Source organism: Sapajus apella, unplaced genomic scaffold (genome assembly GCF_009761245.1).
Source record: "Sapajus apella isolate SASKATOON/1434 unplaced genomic scaffold, GSC_monkey_1.0 scaffold37, whole genome shotgun sequence".
Lineage (NCBI taxonomy): Eukaryota > Metazoa > Chordata > Mammalia > Primates > Cebidae > Sapajus > Sapajus apella.
In genome coordinates this window covers 2,198,462-2,214,022 of record NW_022436977.1, presented here as the reverse complement: position 1 = coordinate 2,214,022, position 15,561 = coordinate 2,198,462, and the positions used below count along the sequence as shown (strand labels likewise).

General features: G+C 39.3%; 1 protein-coding gene across 1 annotated transcript in view; it reads left to right on the top strand.

Annotated features, from left to right (window-relative positions):
• RAB8B (RAB8B, member RAS oncogene family) overlaps window positions 1–11,746 on the top strand; it is an 80,853-nt gene extending 69,107 nt beyond the window's left edge. The window contains exons 6-8 of the mRNA XM_032297222.1: window positions 2,739–2,804; window positions 6,560–6,610; window positions 7,418–11,746. Coding sequence (XP_032153113.1) covers window positions 2,739–2,804; window positions 6,560–6,610; window positions 7,418–7,510 — 210 coding nt within the window. The 3' untranslated portion in view covers window positions 7,511–11,746. The remainder of the gene's footprint in view (window positions 1–2,738; window positions 2,805–6,559; window positions 6,611–7,417) is intronic.
• The last annotated feature ends 3,815 nt before the right edge of the window (window positions 11,747–15,561 follow it).

Sequence of the window (15,561 nt, the reverse complement as noted above, 5' to 3'; positions counted from 1 at the left end):
TCACATTAAGCATTTCTTTTCTTCATATTATTTAATTATTGATTTAAGTTTTTTTTTTTTAGTCTGTGTTTTAATCCTTTTAAATTGGATATCAACAACAAAGAGATGTAATCCATACTTGAATGGTGTGAATTAGCATTCGAGATCCAGCTCCCTATACTGCTTGGTCATGACTCATTCCTAAAGAATTTGCTAATGTGTTCTGGGAGATACAAATTGGTCCTTTCTTAGATTCCTGCAGCTTAGAGTTCATGCTCTTTCTTCCAGATTTGTGTGAAAATGCCCATTTTTGAAGTTAAAGTAATTCATTCTTTTTGAAAAAAAACTAGTTATAGGATAAGTGACGTTTAAACGGTAATCGTTTTCCAATTCATTTTTTTCCTTAAGAATATTTTACTACACATTAGTTTTAGGTTTTATGGATAAATTCCTTGTAACTGATGAGGGTATGGATGTCATTTATACACTGCTTATGGGCATTTCTCTCTTTTGTGTCCTGTAAAACAGAAGAGTATTTTGTACACATATTTACTTCTGTGGCAGATTCGAAATTGACTTAGAAGCTCCACTTTTTAAGTCTTGGAATTTTGCTTTAGCCTTTAAAAAAAATCATACATGCAAAATGAATTTTCTTTTCTTTCTTTTTTTCTTTTTTTTGAGACAGAGTCTTGTTCTTTTGCCCATGTTGGAGTGCAGTGGCAAAATCTCAGCTCACTGCAACCTCTACCTCCTGGATTCAAGCAATTCTTGTGCCTCAGCCTCCGAGAAGCTGAGATTATAAGCATGTGCCACCACACCTGGCTAATTTTTGTATTTTTAGTAGAGACAAGGTTTTGCCATGTTGGCCAGGCTGGCCTTGAACTCCTGGCCTCAAGCAATCTACCTGCCCCGGCCTCCCAAAGTGCTGGGATTACAGGTGTGAGACACCGTGCCCGGCCACATTTTGTTTTTCAATCTGACTGAACTTTTGATGCAAACATTTTTCCCCTAAAAACATTCACTTAATTTTAGTGTTGTAAATGAACTAGGAACTTTTTGAGGACTATCTAAGAGTTAACAATTTGTCTCAATCAATAGAAATCAAAGTATGAATACTTTAGTATTTAAGCTTTTGTTCTATTCTGAACTCATTTATTAAAAGAAAAAAAAATCATTGAAAGTCAATACAGTTTTTTGTTTTTCATTTGAGACGGAGTTTCACTCTTGCCACCCAGGCTGGAGTGCAAAGGCACCATCTCGGCTCACTGCAGCCTCCACCTCCCTGGTTCAAGTGATTCTCTTGTCTCAGCCTCCTGAGTAGCTGGGACTATAGACGCCTGCTGCCACACCTGGCTAATTTTTGTTTTTTTTTTTTTTAGTAGGGACGGGGTTTAACCATGTTGGCCAAGCTGGTCTCTTAACTCCTGACCTCAGGTGATCTGCCCGCCTTGGCCTCCCAAACTGTTGGGATTACAGGCGTGAGCCACTGCACTTGGCCTAAAAGTCAGTATAGTAACTGCTGGAGAATTATACTTTGGGAGCAGATAAAAGGAATGAATGAATCCCAAAATAATGGTAGTGTTACCAATGGAGGGTCTTGACTATGAGTCATCCAGGTTCTTGGCATTTTGAGCAAAGAATTGGACAAAACACACAAACCAAGCAATGAAAGAATGAAGCCCAAAAAAAGCACAGATTTATTGAAATGAAAGTACACTCCACAGTATGGGAGTGGGCTCGAGCAAGCAGCTTAAGAGCACTGGTTACAGAATTTTCTGGTGTTTAAATACCCTTTAGAAATTTCCCGTGGGTAACTTGGCTTACACCCTATGTAAATGAAGTAGTGGCTCATGACCAGTCTGATTGGTTGCCCTCCACGTCCAATCAGAGGATGAAATGAAGTTACAAGGTTATACCCTGCACAGAAACTCTGATTGGTTGTGGGAGGGGACCAATCAGAGGTACTTTACATTTTTCATCTGTGAGGCAGAAAAGGGGAGGAGGTTGCAAAAGGGAGTACCCCCTGTTCTTTTGTTACTTGGGCATGGAAGGCTGGGGCTTTTCTTTTTATTTAGTTGTAGGAAGTCAGTGTGAATTGGCCTTAGGTTCCCTGCCTCCAGACCCTATTCTCCTGCCTTGGGAGGGTGGGTATTTATCCCATATTAGAGAACTGAAAGTACAAAAAAAGAAAAAAAAAGATAAATACTGAAATTATTATTTTATTTTATTTTATTTATTTATTTATTTATTTATTTTTGAGATGGAGTCCCTTTCTGTCACCCAGGCTGGAATGCAGTGGTGCAATCTTGGCTCACTCCAACCTCCACCTCCCGGGTTCAAGCGATTCTCCTGCCCCAGCCTCCTGAGTAGCTGGGACTACAGCCACATGCCACCATGCCTGACTAATTTTTTGTATTTTTAGTAGAGACGGGGTTTCACTGTGTCAGCCAGGATGGTCTTGATCTCTTGACCTGGAGATCTGCCCACCTCGGCCTCCCAAAGTGCTGGGATTACAGCTGTGAGCCACCGTGTCCAGCCTTAAATTATGTTTTAAATGGAAGTTGTGCCATCTTTCTTATGATGATTATGTTAAATTATTAAATTCCAAATGCAGTAGAAGAAAACGAAGAAATTTGAGAACCACAGGAATTCTGAAATAGATATCCTACCTTTGGGACTTTGAAAAACCTAAGAAATATAAATGCATTGTATGTTCAAGCATCTTTTGCTAAACTGAAATATTTCTATTTGCCTTTCAGCTAGCAATTGACTATGGGATTAAATTCTTGGAGACAAGTGCAAAATCCAGTACAAATGTAGAAGAGGTAAGAAGGAAGCGTTTGGTGACTTGTTACGGAGCAGCACTGCTTCTTAGGGGCCTGTGTTCAAACAGCTCTCAAAGGCTTGGCATTTTCTGACCTATTGAATGCCTTTTGTTGACCCACCTCCACTCTGTACACTTTTGTGCTTCTGATTTTTATGTAGACGCTGGTTGTTGAATTTCTAGCATAAGCCTCCATCTGGGTTATATTAGATTGTGCAGTTAAGATTCACAGGATAGAAGATAGAAGTTCAGGTTTGCTTTGTTTGGGCAGCTGGAAATCCTGGACTAGAAGACCAACCAGTGTGCTGTGCTCATTCACGTCATCCCGTATGCCTGCAGCACAAGAGTTAAATCACTTTCAGGGCTGTACACTCTCAAGGGAGAGTTAAAGTGTTAAGTTTATTGGACACATTCCCTTAGTATACACATTTGAGGTAGGTTAAGCACAATAAATTGTTAACATAGTGGCATTTAGTAGAAACAAGAAAGCGTGTTTATCAGACAGTGGCTTTAATAAATTTTCACTAAGTTAGCTGTTAAGGAAAACCAAACCATCTAAAGTCTTACAAGAATAGATTTTCTTCAATACTTAATGTAGATGATCAGTTGATGGGTGCAGCAAACCCCCATGGCACATGTATACCTATGTGAGAAACCTGCATGTTCTGCACATGTATCCCAGGAGAGAGAGAGAGAGACAAAGAGAGAAGGGAGGGAGGGAAGGAAGGAAGGAGAGAAAGAAAGGAAAGAAAGAGAAAGAAAGAAAAGGGAGAGAAAGAGAGAGTAGAAAGGAAAGAAAGAAAAGGTTTTCTTCACCAAAAAGAACTGTTGAGAGAGAGAAGGAAAGAAAGAATAGATTTTCTTCACGAAAAGAAGAACTGTTGATACTTTCTTTTGTCTCTCTCTCTCTTTTTTTTTTTTTTTTTTTTTTGAGATAGACTCTCACTCTACTGAAGTGCAGTGGCATGATCTTGGTTCACTGCAACCTCCGCCTCCTGGGTTCAAGCAGTTCTCCTGCCTCAGCCTCTTGAGTAGCTGGGATTAGGAACATGCCACCATGCCTGGCTAATTTTTGTTTGTTTGTTTGTTTGTTTTGAGACAGAGTCTTGCTGTGTCACCAGGCGCCAGGCTGGAGTGCAGTGGCAGGATCTTGGCTCACTGCAACCTCTGCCTCCCAGGTTCAAGCAATTCTCCTGTCTCAGCCTCCTGAGTAGCTGGGAATACAGGCATGTGCCACCACGCCCCGCTGATTTTTGTATTTTTAGTAGAGACGGGGTTTCACTGTGTTGGCCAGGATGGTCTTGATCTCTTGACCTCATGATCCACCTGCCATGGCCTCCCAAAGTGCTGGGATTACAGGCGTGAGCTACCACACCTGGCCATTTTTGTATTTTTAATAGCAATGGATTTCACCATGTTGGCCAGGCTGGTCTCAAACTCTTGACCTCAGGTGATCCACCCGCCTCAGCCTCCCGAAGTACTGGGATTACAGGCGTGAACCACCATGCCTGGCCTGATTTTTTTTTTTTTTTTTTTTTTGAGATGGAGTCTTGCTCTGTTGCCAGGCTGGAGTACAGTGGCATGATCTCTGCTCACTACAACCTCCGTCTCCCAGGTTCAAGCAATTCCCCTGCCTCAGCTTCCCAAGTAGCTGAAACTACGGGCACACGCCATCACACCTGGCTGATTTTTTTTGTATTTTAGTAGAGACAAGGTTTCACCATGGCCAGGATGGTCTCGATCTCCTGACCTCGTGATCCACCCACCTCGGCCTCCCAAAGTGCTGGGATTCCAGGCGTCAGCCCCCATGCCCAGCCCGATATTGTCTTTTTTATAAAAACATTTTTTTCAAGTGATCATAAAAATAATACACTTAATTTACATGTGATATGTGTTAATACATGTAATTCTCTTAATAATATTGATGGTCTCATAAACATTTAATTTCCTAGGTTACTCACTGTTCATCATAACTTAATGGTTAAAAATTGAGACCCACATGACTTTATTAGCCAGTAGATACTGATCAGAACCTTTTCCTTGTTTTAAATAACAGTTATTTGTTTAGGTTGGCCAGTGGGTGTTAGGAAACAGGAAGCCTCTACTGATTTATTTACACAAGCTTAGATAAGCAGAAAAATGCTTCCCTCTGCTTGCTACAAAAGGATTTCCCGCCATCAGAAATAGTCCAAGTTAAAAATGAGCAAAAGATCTGAATAGACATTTCTCAAAAGAAGACAAATGGCCAGCAGGTATATGAAAAAATGCCCAACATCACTAATCATCAGGGCAATGCATATCAAAACTACAGTGAGCTACCATCTCGCCCCAGTTAAAATGGCTTTTATCAAAGAGATAGGCAATAACAAATGCTAGAAAGGATGTAGAGAAAGGGAAACTCTCATATACTGTGGGTAGGAATGTAAATTAGTACAGCCACTATGGAGAACAGTCAGAAAACTAAAAATAGAACTACCATATGATCCAGCAGTCTCACTACTGGTGGGTATTTACCCAAAAGAAAGGAAATCAGTATATCAACCTAGGTGTCCATCAGTGGATGAATGGACAAAGAAAATGTGATATATATACCCAATGGAATACTATTCAGCCATAAAAAAGAATGAAATCCTATCATTTGCAGCAGTATAGATTCATACTGGGAGCTGCCTGACCTGCTTATTCTAGCCAGGCATACAGATGGCAGCAACTTTGCCAGAGCTTTTAATCAGTGTAAACTCATAGGTGACGAGTTTGACAGTGAGGCACTGACAATGAGTAATAATAGTAGTTGTCATATTTTTTTATTTGTTTGGATTGGAAATAATCCTTTTTGTGAACAATGTTTGGGGATCAGTGTTGGGAACAAAGAGGCTGACGTAACAGTGGGTTTAGCATGGAGATAAATGAAGACTCTTTAACAGTTCTTGGCTTTGTAGAAAAATAAATTGATGATGGGTTTAAAAAATACTTGGTTTGTATCAAGAGACATTATGGATAAATTATCACCAAGATTAATCAGATTTGCCCTGCTTCTATTTGAACTGACTTCTACGGTAGGGAATTTACCTGAGAGCTCCAGGAACTGTTGGGATTTTGGAGTGTTCAGACACAGAAGATTATACATATTCAGGTACAAAAGTGAGAGCAATTTGAAAGAAAAGGTCAGAAAGAAAAAGTAGAGATTTTTGTGAAGACAGATTTTAGAACTATAGGATAATACATAATTATTCTTTCACTCATTATACCAGATACTCGGCATCTCCTGGATCAGCACTGTGCCCTGCTCTAGGGTCATGGGGTAGCTTAGACAGAGCTTCCGTCCTGTTTTTGGTGTACTGAGGAAGTTACTCGTGACTCAACAAGTGTGTTATTGTGATAGATATTATATCACATGAAGAAAATATTTGATGAATGAATGATAGTTTGATAACATTGGAAAATGTTTATGATACAATCTCAAAAGAGTAAACACGTGCTAACTATGATTACAATTGTTATTTTCTTAATGTAAAACTTTAAAGTGGTATATTTATACTGAAATAATAAACAATTATGTATTTCTATTTTAAAATAAGTTAGGCTGGTGGCTCACACCTGTAGTCCCAGCTACTCAGGAGACTGAGGTGGGAGGATTGCTTGAGCCCAGGAGTCCCAATCCACCAGGGCAACCTAGCAAGACCCCATCTATGGGGGAAAGGGAATAAATATATATAGTGAATATATAATAATTAAAATGTTTTGTTTTACCTACAGGCATTTTTTACACTTGCACGAGATATAATGACAAAACTCAACAGAAAAATGGTTTGTATCACTTATAATTTTTATTTCCATTATGCTCTTTATTTGCCATTTGATGAAAAGGATAGATCTAATTATAATATATTCACATAAAACTCAGTTTTTTCCTGACTCAAGTACTCATTTGGTTGAACTCTGATTCTTAGTTCTGTTTGTTGAGGATTCTTATTTCTGAACTGCAGCTGTGTCAGTTCTTTCATCTGGCTGTTTAAGTGATCTTTAATTGAATTTTGATCAAAATAATGAAAATAATAATAGCATAAATTATATTTTTGCCATCAAGTTATCCAGTTCAGTTTTCATGTGACAGATATTTATATCTACATAACTATGACCTTGAAATTGCTAAAGTTTGCTTAAATTTGAAACTGTCTCAGTGGCAAATTATTAAGACAGCCTTGAAAGGTTTTTTTTGTCCTGAGTCCTTAGTATAATTGCATGCTATATACTACTCATTTTTCTTACCTCTAACAGAATTTTCTATGTCAGTATCTTAACATTGTTTCCTTCATTATCTTTGAAACTGTACACTCCATTGGAACCAGAAATAGAAGCTTCCTATCTAATATATTATTGATATAAAAGCTGCTATCATAAGGGGATTTTCCTCTTTTTAATTCACCATTTCCAAAGAAAAAGACAGCATTGGTGCTTAAGTAGTTCCCTTTCTAATAAAATACTCGAGAGAATACACATTTCACTAGAATACACATTTCACATGATCTGGTTAGTTATTTAAATTTTTTTTGGTAACTGAGGTCAAACCATGAAACTTTTATTTCCTTAGTAACTTTATCTTCTATTTTTCAGAATGACAGCAATTCAGCAGGAGCAGGTGGACCAGTGAAAATAACAGAAAACCGATCAAAGAAGACCAGTTTCTTTCGTTGCTCGCTACTTTGATGAACTCTTTCTGAGAGACTGCAGCACACCTAGAGGGCCCTTTCCTGCTTCTCTGAAAGCACAGGTCACCCAGCCTCAGAATCACACCTCCTGGCTGCTGCTGAGAGCACCACTGAACTTAGACCTCTCGACACAGAATGCCAAGTGGATTCCAGCCTCATGGCCTAGCAAAAGAACAGGCTCCTTTTTTCAAACATGGAAGCAATGAAGTGGAGACACATGCAGGACCTAACTCGTTTTTTCCTTGTTTTATTACCTGTTGCAGAAGCTGTTACCTTTCTTTTTTACTGTGCACATCAGTGTTAGTTATCCTTTCCCTATTTCAGCACAATCTTAGACTCATATTTGCACACTTTTGTGTCATGAAGTTCTGGGAAAATTTGTAATTTGGTGATGTTAAAAGCAGAGCATTTAGAGCAGAGGTTAATATACTAAAATTAAAGGGTATTTGGTCTGGTTCATAAGGTCAAATATTACTGCCTTGGTAGCATTTATTTAAGGGCTTTTTCTTAAATAAAAATCATTAAATGCATTTTTAAAATTTACTGAAATACCCATCTAGTCATCAAAAGCCACAATTTCTTTATTTCTTCAGATTATTAAGAGCTTTGCCTCATCCCTGACCTATTTGCCAGAGTCTGGGTAGCTGAATGAATCACTTTTTAAAATGATTACCTCTGCCTAATCTATAGAAACTGCATCAGGAAATAATCACAATCTCATTTTTCCTTGGGGTTTGTATTTGCTATTCTTTCTCATGTTTGACTTACTGTAATCATTCAGTTACTTAAAACTGACAACATAGTTGAACATTATTATCTGTTTCTATCTGTGAACTTCTTGAGCTGAAATTTTATGTGGGCTGAGAGATATACCATTTAGAGTTTTAGTTCAGCATTTAACTGTGCTTCTGTCAATATGGATATGTAATATATTTTTTCCTAGCTTCATTCCTTAGCTGACTGGTTTAGTTGTAATACCAAATTCCTACCATAATCCCTGTCTACAAAAGTTAATAAGAGTTAGGTAGATGTTAGTGTGTGTAACAAGACGTTGTAGATGTTAGTTTGTAGAAAGCTTACCTGTAGAGAGGGACATTAACTTGTTGATACAAATTTAATAGAGCTAGCTCTTGGTAATGGTGAAAATAATGATTTTTGGTTGTTTTTATTTAGGGGGTATTTTTAGAAATAAAAGTACTTAGACCTAGTGCCGCCTCTAGGAAAAGTCTTTTCATTAGAGAAAATAGGACCAAGGTTTCAGTTTTAAAACAGCTGTTGTTGAATGTGTAGAACCCAGTTCCATCTGTTTAGTTCATTGTTATAGAACTTAGTCCAGTCATTCGGGCTAAAGCCAACCAAAAGCTTAGTTGCCTTTTTCAACAAACACTGGTACTGGTATACTTTTTGTAGATGAAACCATCGCAAGGTATTTAGTGTTAATTTACGTGCCAAATTCAGATCACTGTGTCATTGCTGTTACTCTAGCCTTCAGTGTCATAACACAGCGAGGGATGATACAGAGGGGATGAGGGAAATGAATTCTGTTCATTATTCTTCCTGGTATACCTGTTTTGCTTCACAAAGACTACTATCATGCTGGATAGGAACAGGAGATGGAAGCAGAAAGGGATTGCTTATTACCACAGAGAATTCTCTTCAAATTAAGATGTGGCATTAGAATGCTTGGACCAGTCAATCTTTCATACTTATTTGAAAATATGGAAGAATTTAGCAGCTGCAAATATTCCCAAGCTATTTTTAATAGACATACTAACTTGTTGACAAATTTCAGCCTCTGTAATTTTTTTTTTTTTTTGTAATTACCTATAGGCTTAAAAGTCATCCATTGCTGTTCTAGTATAATTAGTAGTTCTGTCATTGAAAGTTGATTGTAATTCTACTGTCTTAAAATTAAATACATTTTCAAAAGGAAAACATAATTTTTTAGGAACATCTTATATTTACTATTTCCTGAAAAAAATCCAAGCAGTTAAGCTTTCTGGATGGTAACAAAGTACTTTCTAAAAGACAAGTGCTATGACACCATGTATGAATGTAATTCTCTTAGTAATTTACCTCTGACTATTTGGTGTCTTAACACTTTGGTTTATATAATCTCAGGGGTTGTCTGCAAACCAAAACTGACATATTCTGTGGTTAGCTTTTGTTATTATTTTTAACATAGTGCTTTCATTTGGTTGTATTTCTTCTTCTTTTGTCTTATACTAACTAGTATAACTTTTGTCTTATAATAACTAGTCTCCATGAACTTCACTTGAAAGAGCCTGTAAAAGTTAGAAGAGTCTAAAAGTGCTCTTTGAAGTAGCAGCAAATTGGGAGTATATGCTCTGTTATATAGAAATAAATTGTCCTTGCTATTTTCTTACATTTAGCTTTGCTAAATTGTATATACATTGAGCTAAGACCTTAGGAAATTCACTTTCTGCATGGTAAAATGACCCAATAAATATTCCACTTTGCTTAATAATGTACATACAGTGCATTATTTTTTCTATTTGTAGATGAATTTAATGACAGATAATTGTCTGTTCCCTGCTGAAACTGAAGAAATCTAGTTTTTTGTGAACATTTTTGTGGTCTTATGGATAAGGTACATGAAGATTTTTGCAGCAGTATTAGTGGTTCAGTAGCTGCACTTTATTATCAGTGTATTGATTTTTGACAATGGTTGGACTAGACCTTTCGAATAGAGTCTGAGGGTATCAGACAGTGAAAATGTGCTGTAACTAAGTAGCATGTAAATCAATTGATTGTAAAATGTTTCACTGGGAACTTATTTTAGCTATATTTTACTTCGGACAGATTATGATAAAATAATCTACCTGTGCATCAGTTAGTAGGTGCTGCAGGGTTTCTTACTATTTACATAAACATTTTGTGCAGTCTTTGTTATAAATTTTCAGAAGACTACTCTTTACTTTGAAGGACTATTTTTTAATTATACCTCATTTAGCTAATTAGTATTCTAATACCTGGTAGAAAAACAGTGAGCCAGCCTTTAAGCATCTAACAAAATTTAGATTCTGTTTTGTTTTGAACTGAAGACATCATTGAGAAAAGTAGGAATTACTAGCTTAGAATAGAGCATACATGTCATATCCAGTAGCTTAAAAAAAGTATTATCTCCCTGTCTCCGTTAATTTAGCTGTGCAATAGAGATGCGTTTTTGCAGAAGTTTCTAAGTAAGAGATTATAACTCCATTACACAGGTTCCGAATGCTGAGAGTCTATATTAAGGCTTATAAAGTTTTCCCTGTGATCAGTAAGTGATACATTTAAGCAGACATTCTTTTCAAGTTCGTGACTTAGATTCCTTTACAAATTTAGTTCTCAATCTTTAAAGATGAGCTTCTAAGCTTAAAATTTTAAAACCACATTTCATTATGTTGGTTTACTTACTGTAAATTTTAAGCACTCATTTCTGCAATCACGTTTCTTCAATTTTTTTTTTTTTTTTTAACAGAAAAGACATTCCTTTTCCCCTGTTACATCCAAAGGGAGCGCAGGGGTAGGCAGAAAGGAATGTCTAAAAATGAAATCCCTTGATATAGAGGGACCTAGACGGACAGGATATGCTAAAAGAATTTCAAATTCTAGCACAATTTTAGAGTAGAACCAGTCTTTTTTTTTTTTTTAGACTAATAAAATTAATGGCTGTCATGTTCACTATGAAAAAATCTAAATGACTGAAATGTTGAGAAATAAAGATTAGCAAACCATTATTTTAGGGATATTTTCAAATTATACTTCATTTCTTGAAATGCGTGTGCCATATGCAATTGCATTTCTTGTGCCAAGAAACTAATAGAACTTATTTCACTTTCTTACCTTTTTAAAAAATGTGAATTTCGTAGTTCATTTCTGTGGCCTTACTGATGGGTTTTATTTTGTTTGCAGCTGACACTGCAGTTCCTCTCATGCAAAATACCATAAACTGATGAAAATCATGCCCCTAATGGAAGCTCTCTAGTTTTTACATATAATTATCCTACTGTACATGTTTAAACATATTTTATTTTTGCTCCAATGGCTTAATGTGAAAAGCTCTTGCAGATAAGTGGACCTGTCACGTGGTTAATCTTGTTTAAGCCAATTCATTAACTGTGTACTGATACTGATGCTATGTTTTTTTTTAAATGGATTTCATTCCAGGTGAACTTTTTTTTTATAATAATGTTCGTCTAAAATAAAAACTACATAATGAAAATGAAAATACTCATGACTCTGAAATGGACTGCACATTTTAAAAATGTTTCTGCAAATCTGGGCCAGGTGTGGTGGCTCACGCCTGTGGTCCTGGCACTTTGGGAGGCTGGGGCGGGCTTATCACTTGAGGTTGAGAGTTAGAAACCAGCCTGGCCAGCATGGTGAGACTCCCATCTCTACAACAAAATTACAAAATACAAAAATTAGCCCAGCGTGGCGGTGCACGCCTGTGGTCCCAGCTGCTCAGAAGGCTGAGGCTGGAGAATCTCTTGGACTCAGGAGATGGAGGTTGCCATGAGCCGGGATTGGGCCACTGCACCCCAGCCTGGGAGATGGAGTGAGACCCTGTCTCAGAAAAATAAATAAAATGAAATAAAAAGTTTCTGCAAATTTGATAGGTATATGATTCAAACCGTGGCAGACTTGAGATATTTTAGCAAACGTTATATCTGACCCAGGGTTGTTTAAAGACCTAGAAACATAGGTCAGGCACGGTGCCTCATACCTGTAATCCCAGCACTTTGGGAGGCCAAGGTGGGCAGATGATCTGAAGTCAGGAGTTTGAGACCGGCCTGACCAACATGGAGAAACCCCGTCTCTACTAAAATACAAAATGAGCCGGGCATGGTGGTGCATGCCTGTAATCCCAGCTACTTGGGATGCTGAAGCAAGATAATGGTTTGAACCCAGGACGCAGAGGTTGCAGTGAGCCAAGGTCATACCATTGCACTCCAGCCTGAGCAACAAGAGTGAAACTCTGTCTCAAAAGAAAAAAAAAAAGACCTAGAAAAATAGCCAGCTCTCCTGTTAATCATACTTAGCTCAGCATACATTGAGGTTATTCTGTTGTGGAACCTACAGCTTTAAATTGGTCACCCTTCCCTTCTTAGTCTTTGAAAATCTAGTTTCTGTTTCTGCTGTTTTGTTTTCACTTTAAAATAATGCAGTTTCGTGTGTGTGTGTGTGTGTGTGTGTGTGTGTGTGTGAGAGAGAGAGAGAGAGAGAAGGGCTTTAGATGGAGCTCTTCTCTGTCACCCAGGCAATGGCCCAATCTCAGCTTATTGCAACCTCCACCTCCCAGGTTCAAGCGATTTTCCTGCCTCAGCCTCCTGAGTAGCTGGGATTACAGGCACATACCACCATGACCAGCTAATTTTGTATTTTTAGTAAGAGATGGGGTTTTGCCACGTTGGCTAGGCTGGTCTTGAACTCCTGACCTCAGATGATCCACCTGCCTCAGCCTCCCAAACTGCTGGTGGGACTACAGGCATTACCCAACCCAACTAATTTTTTTTTTTTTTTCGGTAGAGACAGGGTTTCACTATGTTGCCCAGGCTGATCTCGAACTCCTAGGCTCAAGTGATCCTCTCCAGCTCAGACTGAAAGGACTGAATTTGATGGCACCAGCACTGTTGACACTCTCCCACTTTGTTTGCATATGTTCCCACTCTCAGTCTTTCCCATTTATCCCACAGCCATTTCAAACCTTCCTGATTCTTCTCAAGCTTTCTACCTCTTCCCTGTCCCTCTTCATGGACATATCTTTCACCTCCCTCCTTCCAGAGAAAAGCATCAGTCACAAAACAGTTTATCCTCCTCTTCCTCCCTAATCTACAATCCACCTTCATCCTCACCTCTTTCCTCTTGGTCCCAGAGGCATTCTTTTTTTTTTTTTTTTTTTTCTTTTGAGACAGAGTCTCCCTTTGTCACCCAGGCTGGAGTGCAGTGGCACAATCTCAGCTCACTGCAAACTCCACCTCCCAGGTTCAAACAATTCTTCTGCCTCAGACTCCCAGGTAGCTGGGATTACAGGCGCATACCACCACGCCTGGCTAATTTTTGTATATATTTAGTAGAGATGGGGTTTCACCATGTTGGCCAGGCTGGTCTTGAGCTCCTGACTTCAGGTCATCCACCTGCCTCGGCCTCCCAAAGTGCTGGGATTACAGGCATGAGCCAATACACCCAGCCCCTAGCTAACTTCTTTGCAGCATTTCATGGGTATATTTCTCTCTCCCCCACTCAAGAAATGTTCTTTCCTTGGCTTCTGTGACAGTATTCTCTTGATTCCCACTTGTGCACAATAATTTCACCCATTTTCATGGCTGTTTAAATGCTCATAACTTCTATGGTATGGCTGAAAAATGCCCTTCCCCGCCTTCCCCTCCCCTCCTCAAGGATGGCCATGTCTTAATCCCTGGAACCTGTGAATTTACTTTATAAGTCAAAAAGGACTTTGCAGAGGGGATCAAGATAAGGATCATGAGATGGGAGATTATCCTGATCCAAGTGGACCCAGTGTAATCCCAGGGCTCCTTCTCATGAGAGGACAGGAAGAGTCAGAAGAAAGCCACGTGATGATGCACACAGAGGGAGAACAGGTGCTGTGATGCCATGCATGCCCATGAGCCAAGGAATGTGGGCAGCCTCCAGGATCTGGAAAAGGATTCTCCCCTACCCTCCAGAAGGAACCAGCCTGTCCAACACCTTGATTTTAGCCCAGGTCAGACCCATTTTGTACTTAATGACCTCCAGAACTGTGAGACTAAGTTTGTGCTGCTTTATGTCACTAAGTTTGTGGTAATTTAGCACAGCAGCAATAGGAAGCTAAACCAGTTTTCAAACGTGTATCTCTAGCCCCAACCACGTTCCAGAGGGCCAGATCTCAAAGTTACCTTTGTACCAGACACCCGCCCTTGGATCTGCTATAGGTACCTCACACACACAACATGTCTGAAACTCAAACTCAACTCTGTCTCTTCCCCTTCCACAAGCAAACCCCAGTTCCAGGGGAGCAGCCTGTCCTTTTTCCATCATAATAAGTAGCACTATCATCTGTCTAGATCCTTAGTCAACCTCCAGATTTTATGGGTTCTACCTCTATTTACTTGTCCATTATTACTGCCGTCTTTGTTGAGGTCCCCTCAGCTTCTGCCTAGATCACTGTAACCTCTCCAAACCAGTCTCTCCCCACCTCTAATTTTATTTTCCTCCAATTCAGTTTTCGCAGTGCTGTTTTACAGGTGGCATCTTATCCTGCCCCTGCCATATACAATGCTTTAGTGGTACTGCCTAACCTTGGGGTAAAAACTCCTTTGCATGGCAAACAAAGTCCTTTGCCATCCCCATGTCTTTCTCTCCAGCCTTAGATCTTGTCACAGCTTAACTCATATTCTTTTCTTTTTCTTTCTTTCTTTCCTTTCCTTTTCTTTCTTTCTTTCCTTTCTTTCCTTCCTTTCCTTTCTCTCTCTCTCTCTTTCTCTCTTTCTCTCTTTCTCTCTTTTTCGAGATGGAGTTTTGCTCTTCTTGCCCAGTCTGGAGTGCAATGGTGCCATCTTGGTTCACTGCAACCTCCGCCTCCTGGGTTCAAGCGATTCTCTAGCCTCAGCCTCTCGAGTAGCTAAGATTACAGGCATGTGCCACCACACCTGGTTAATTTTGTATTTTTAGTAGATACCGGGTTTCTCCATGTTGGTCAGGCTGGTCTCAAACTCCTGACCTCAGGTGATCCACCCGCCTCGGCCTCCCAAAGTGCTGGGATTACAGGCGTGAGCCACCACGCCTGGCCCATAGTCTTCTTTTCAACCTCATAAGTAACTGCAGTTCCCCAACACATCATATCATTTTATTCCTTTGCTTACGTTGCTCCTTCTGCTGACTTCCTGCTTCTTTACCTGGCTGGCTTCCACTTTCTTTCAAGACTCACTGAGGGGCTGGGCATGGTAATCCCAGCACTTTGGGAGGCCAAGGCAGGCAGATCACTTGAGGTCAGGAGTTCAAGGCCAGCCTGGCCAACATGGTGAAACCCTGTCTCTACTAAAA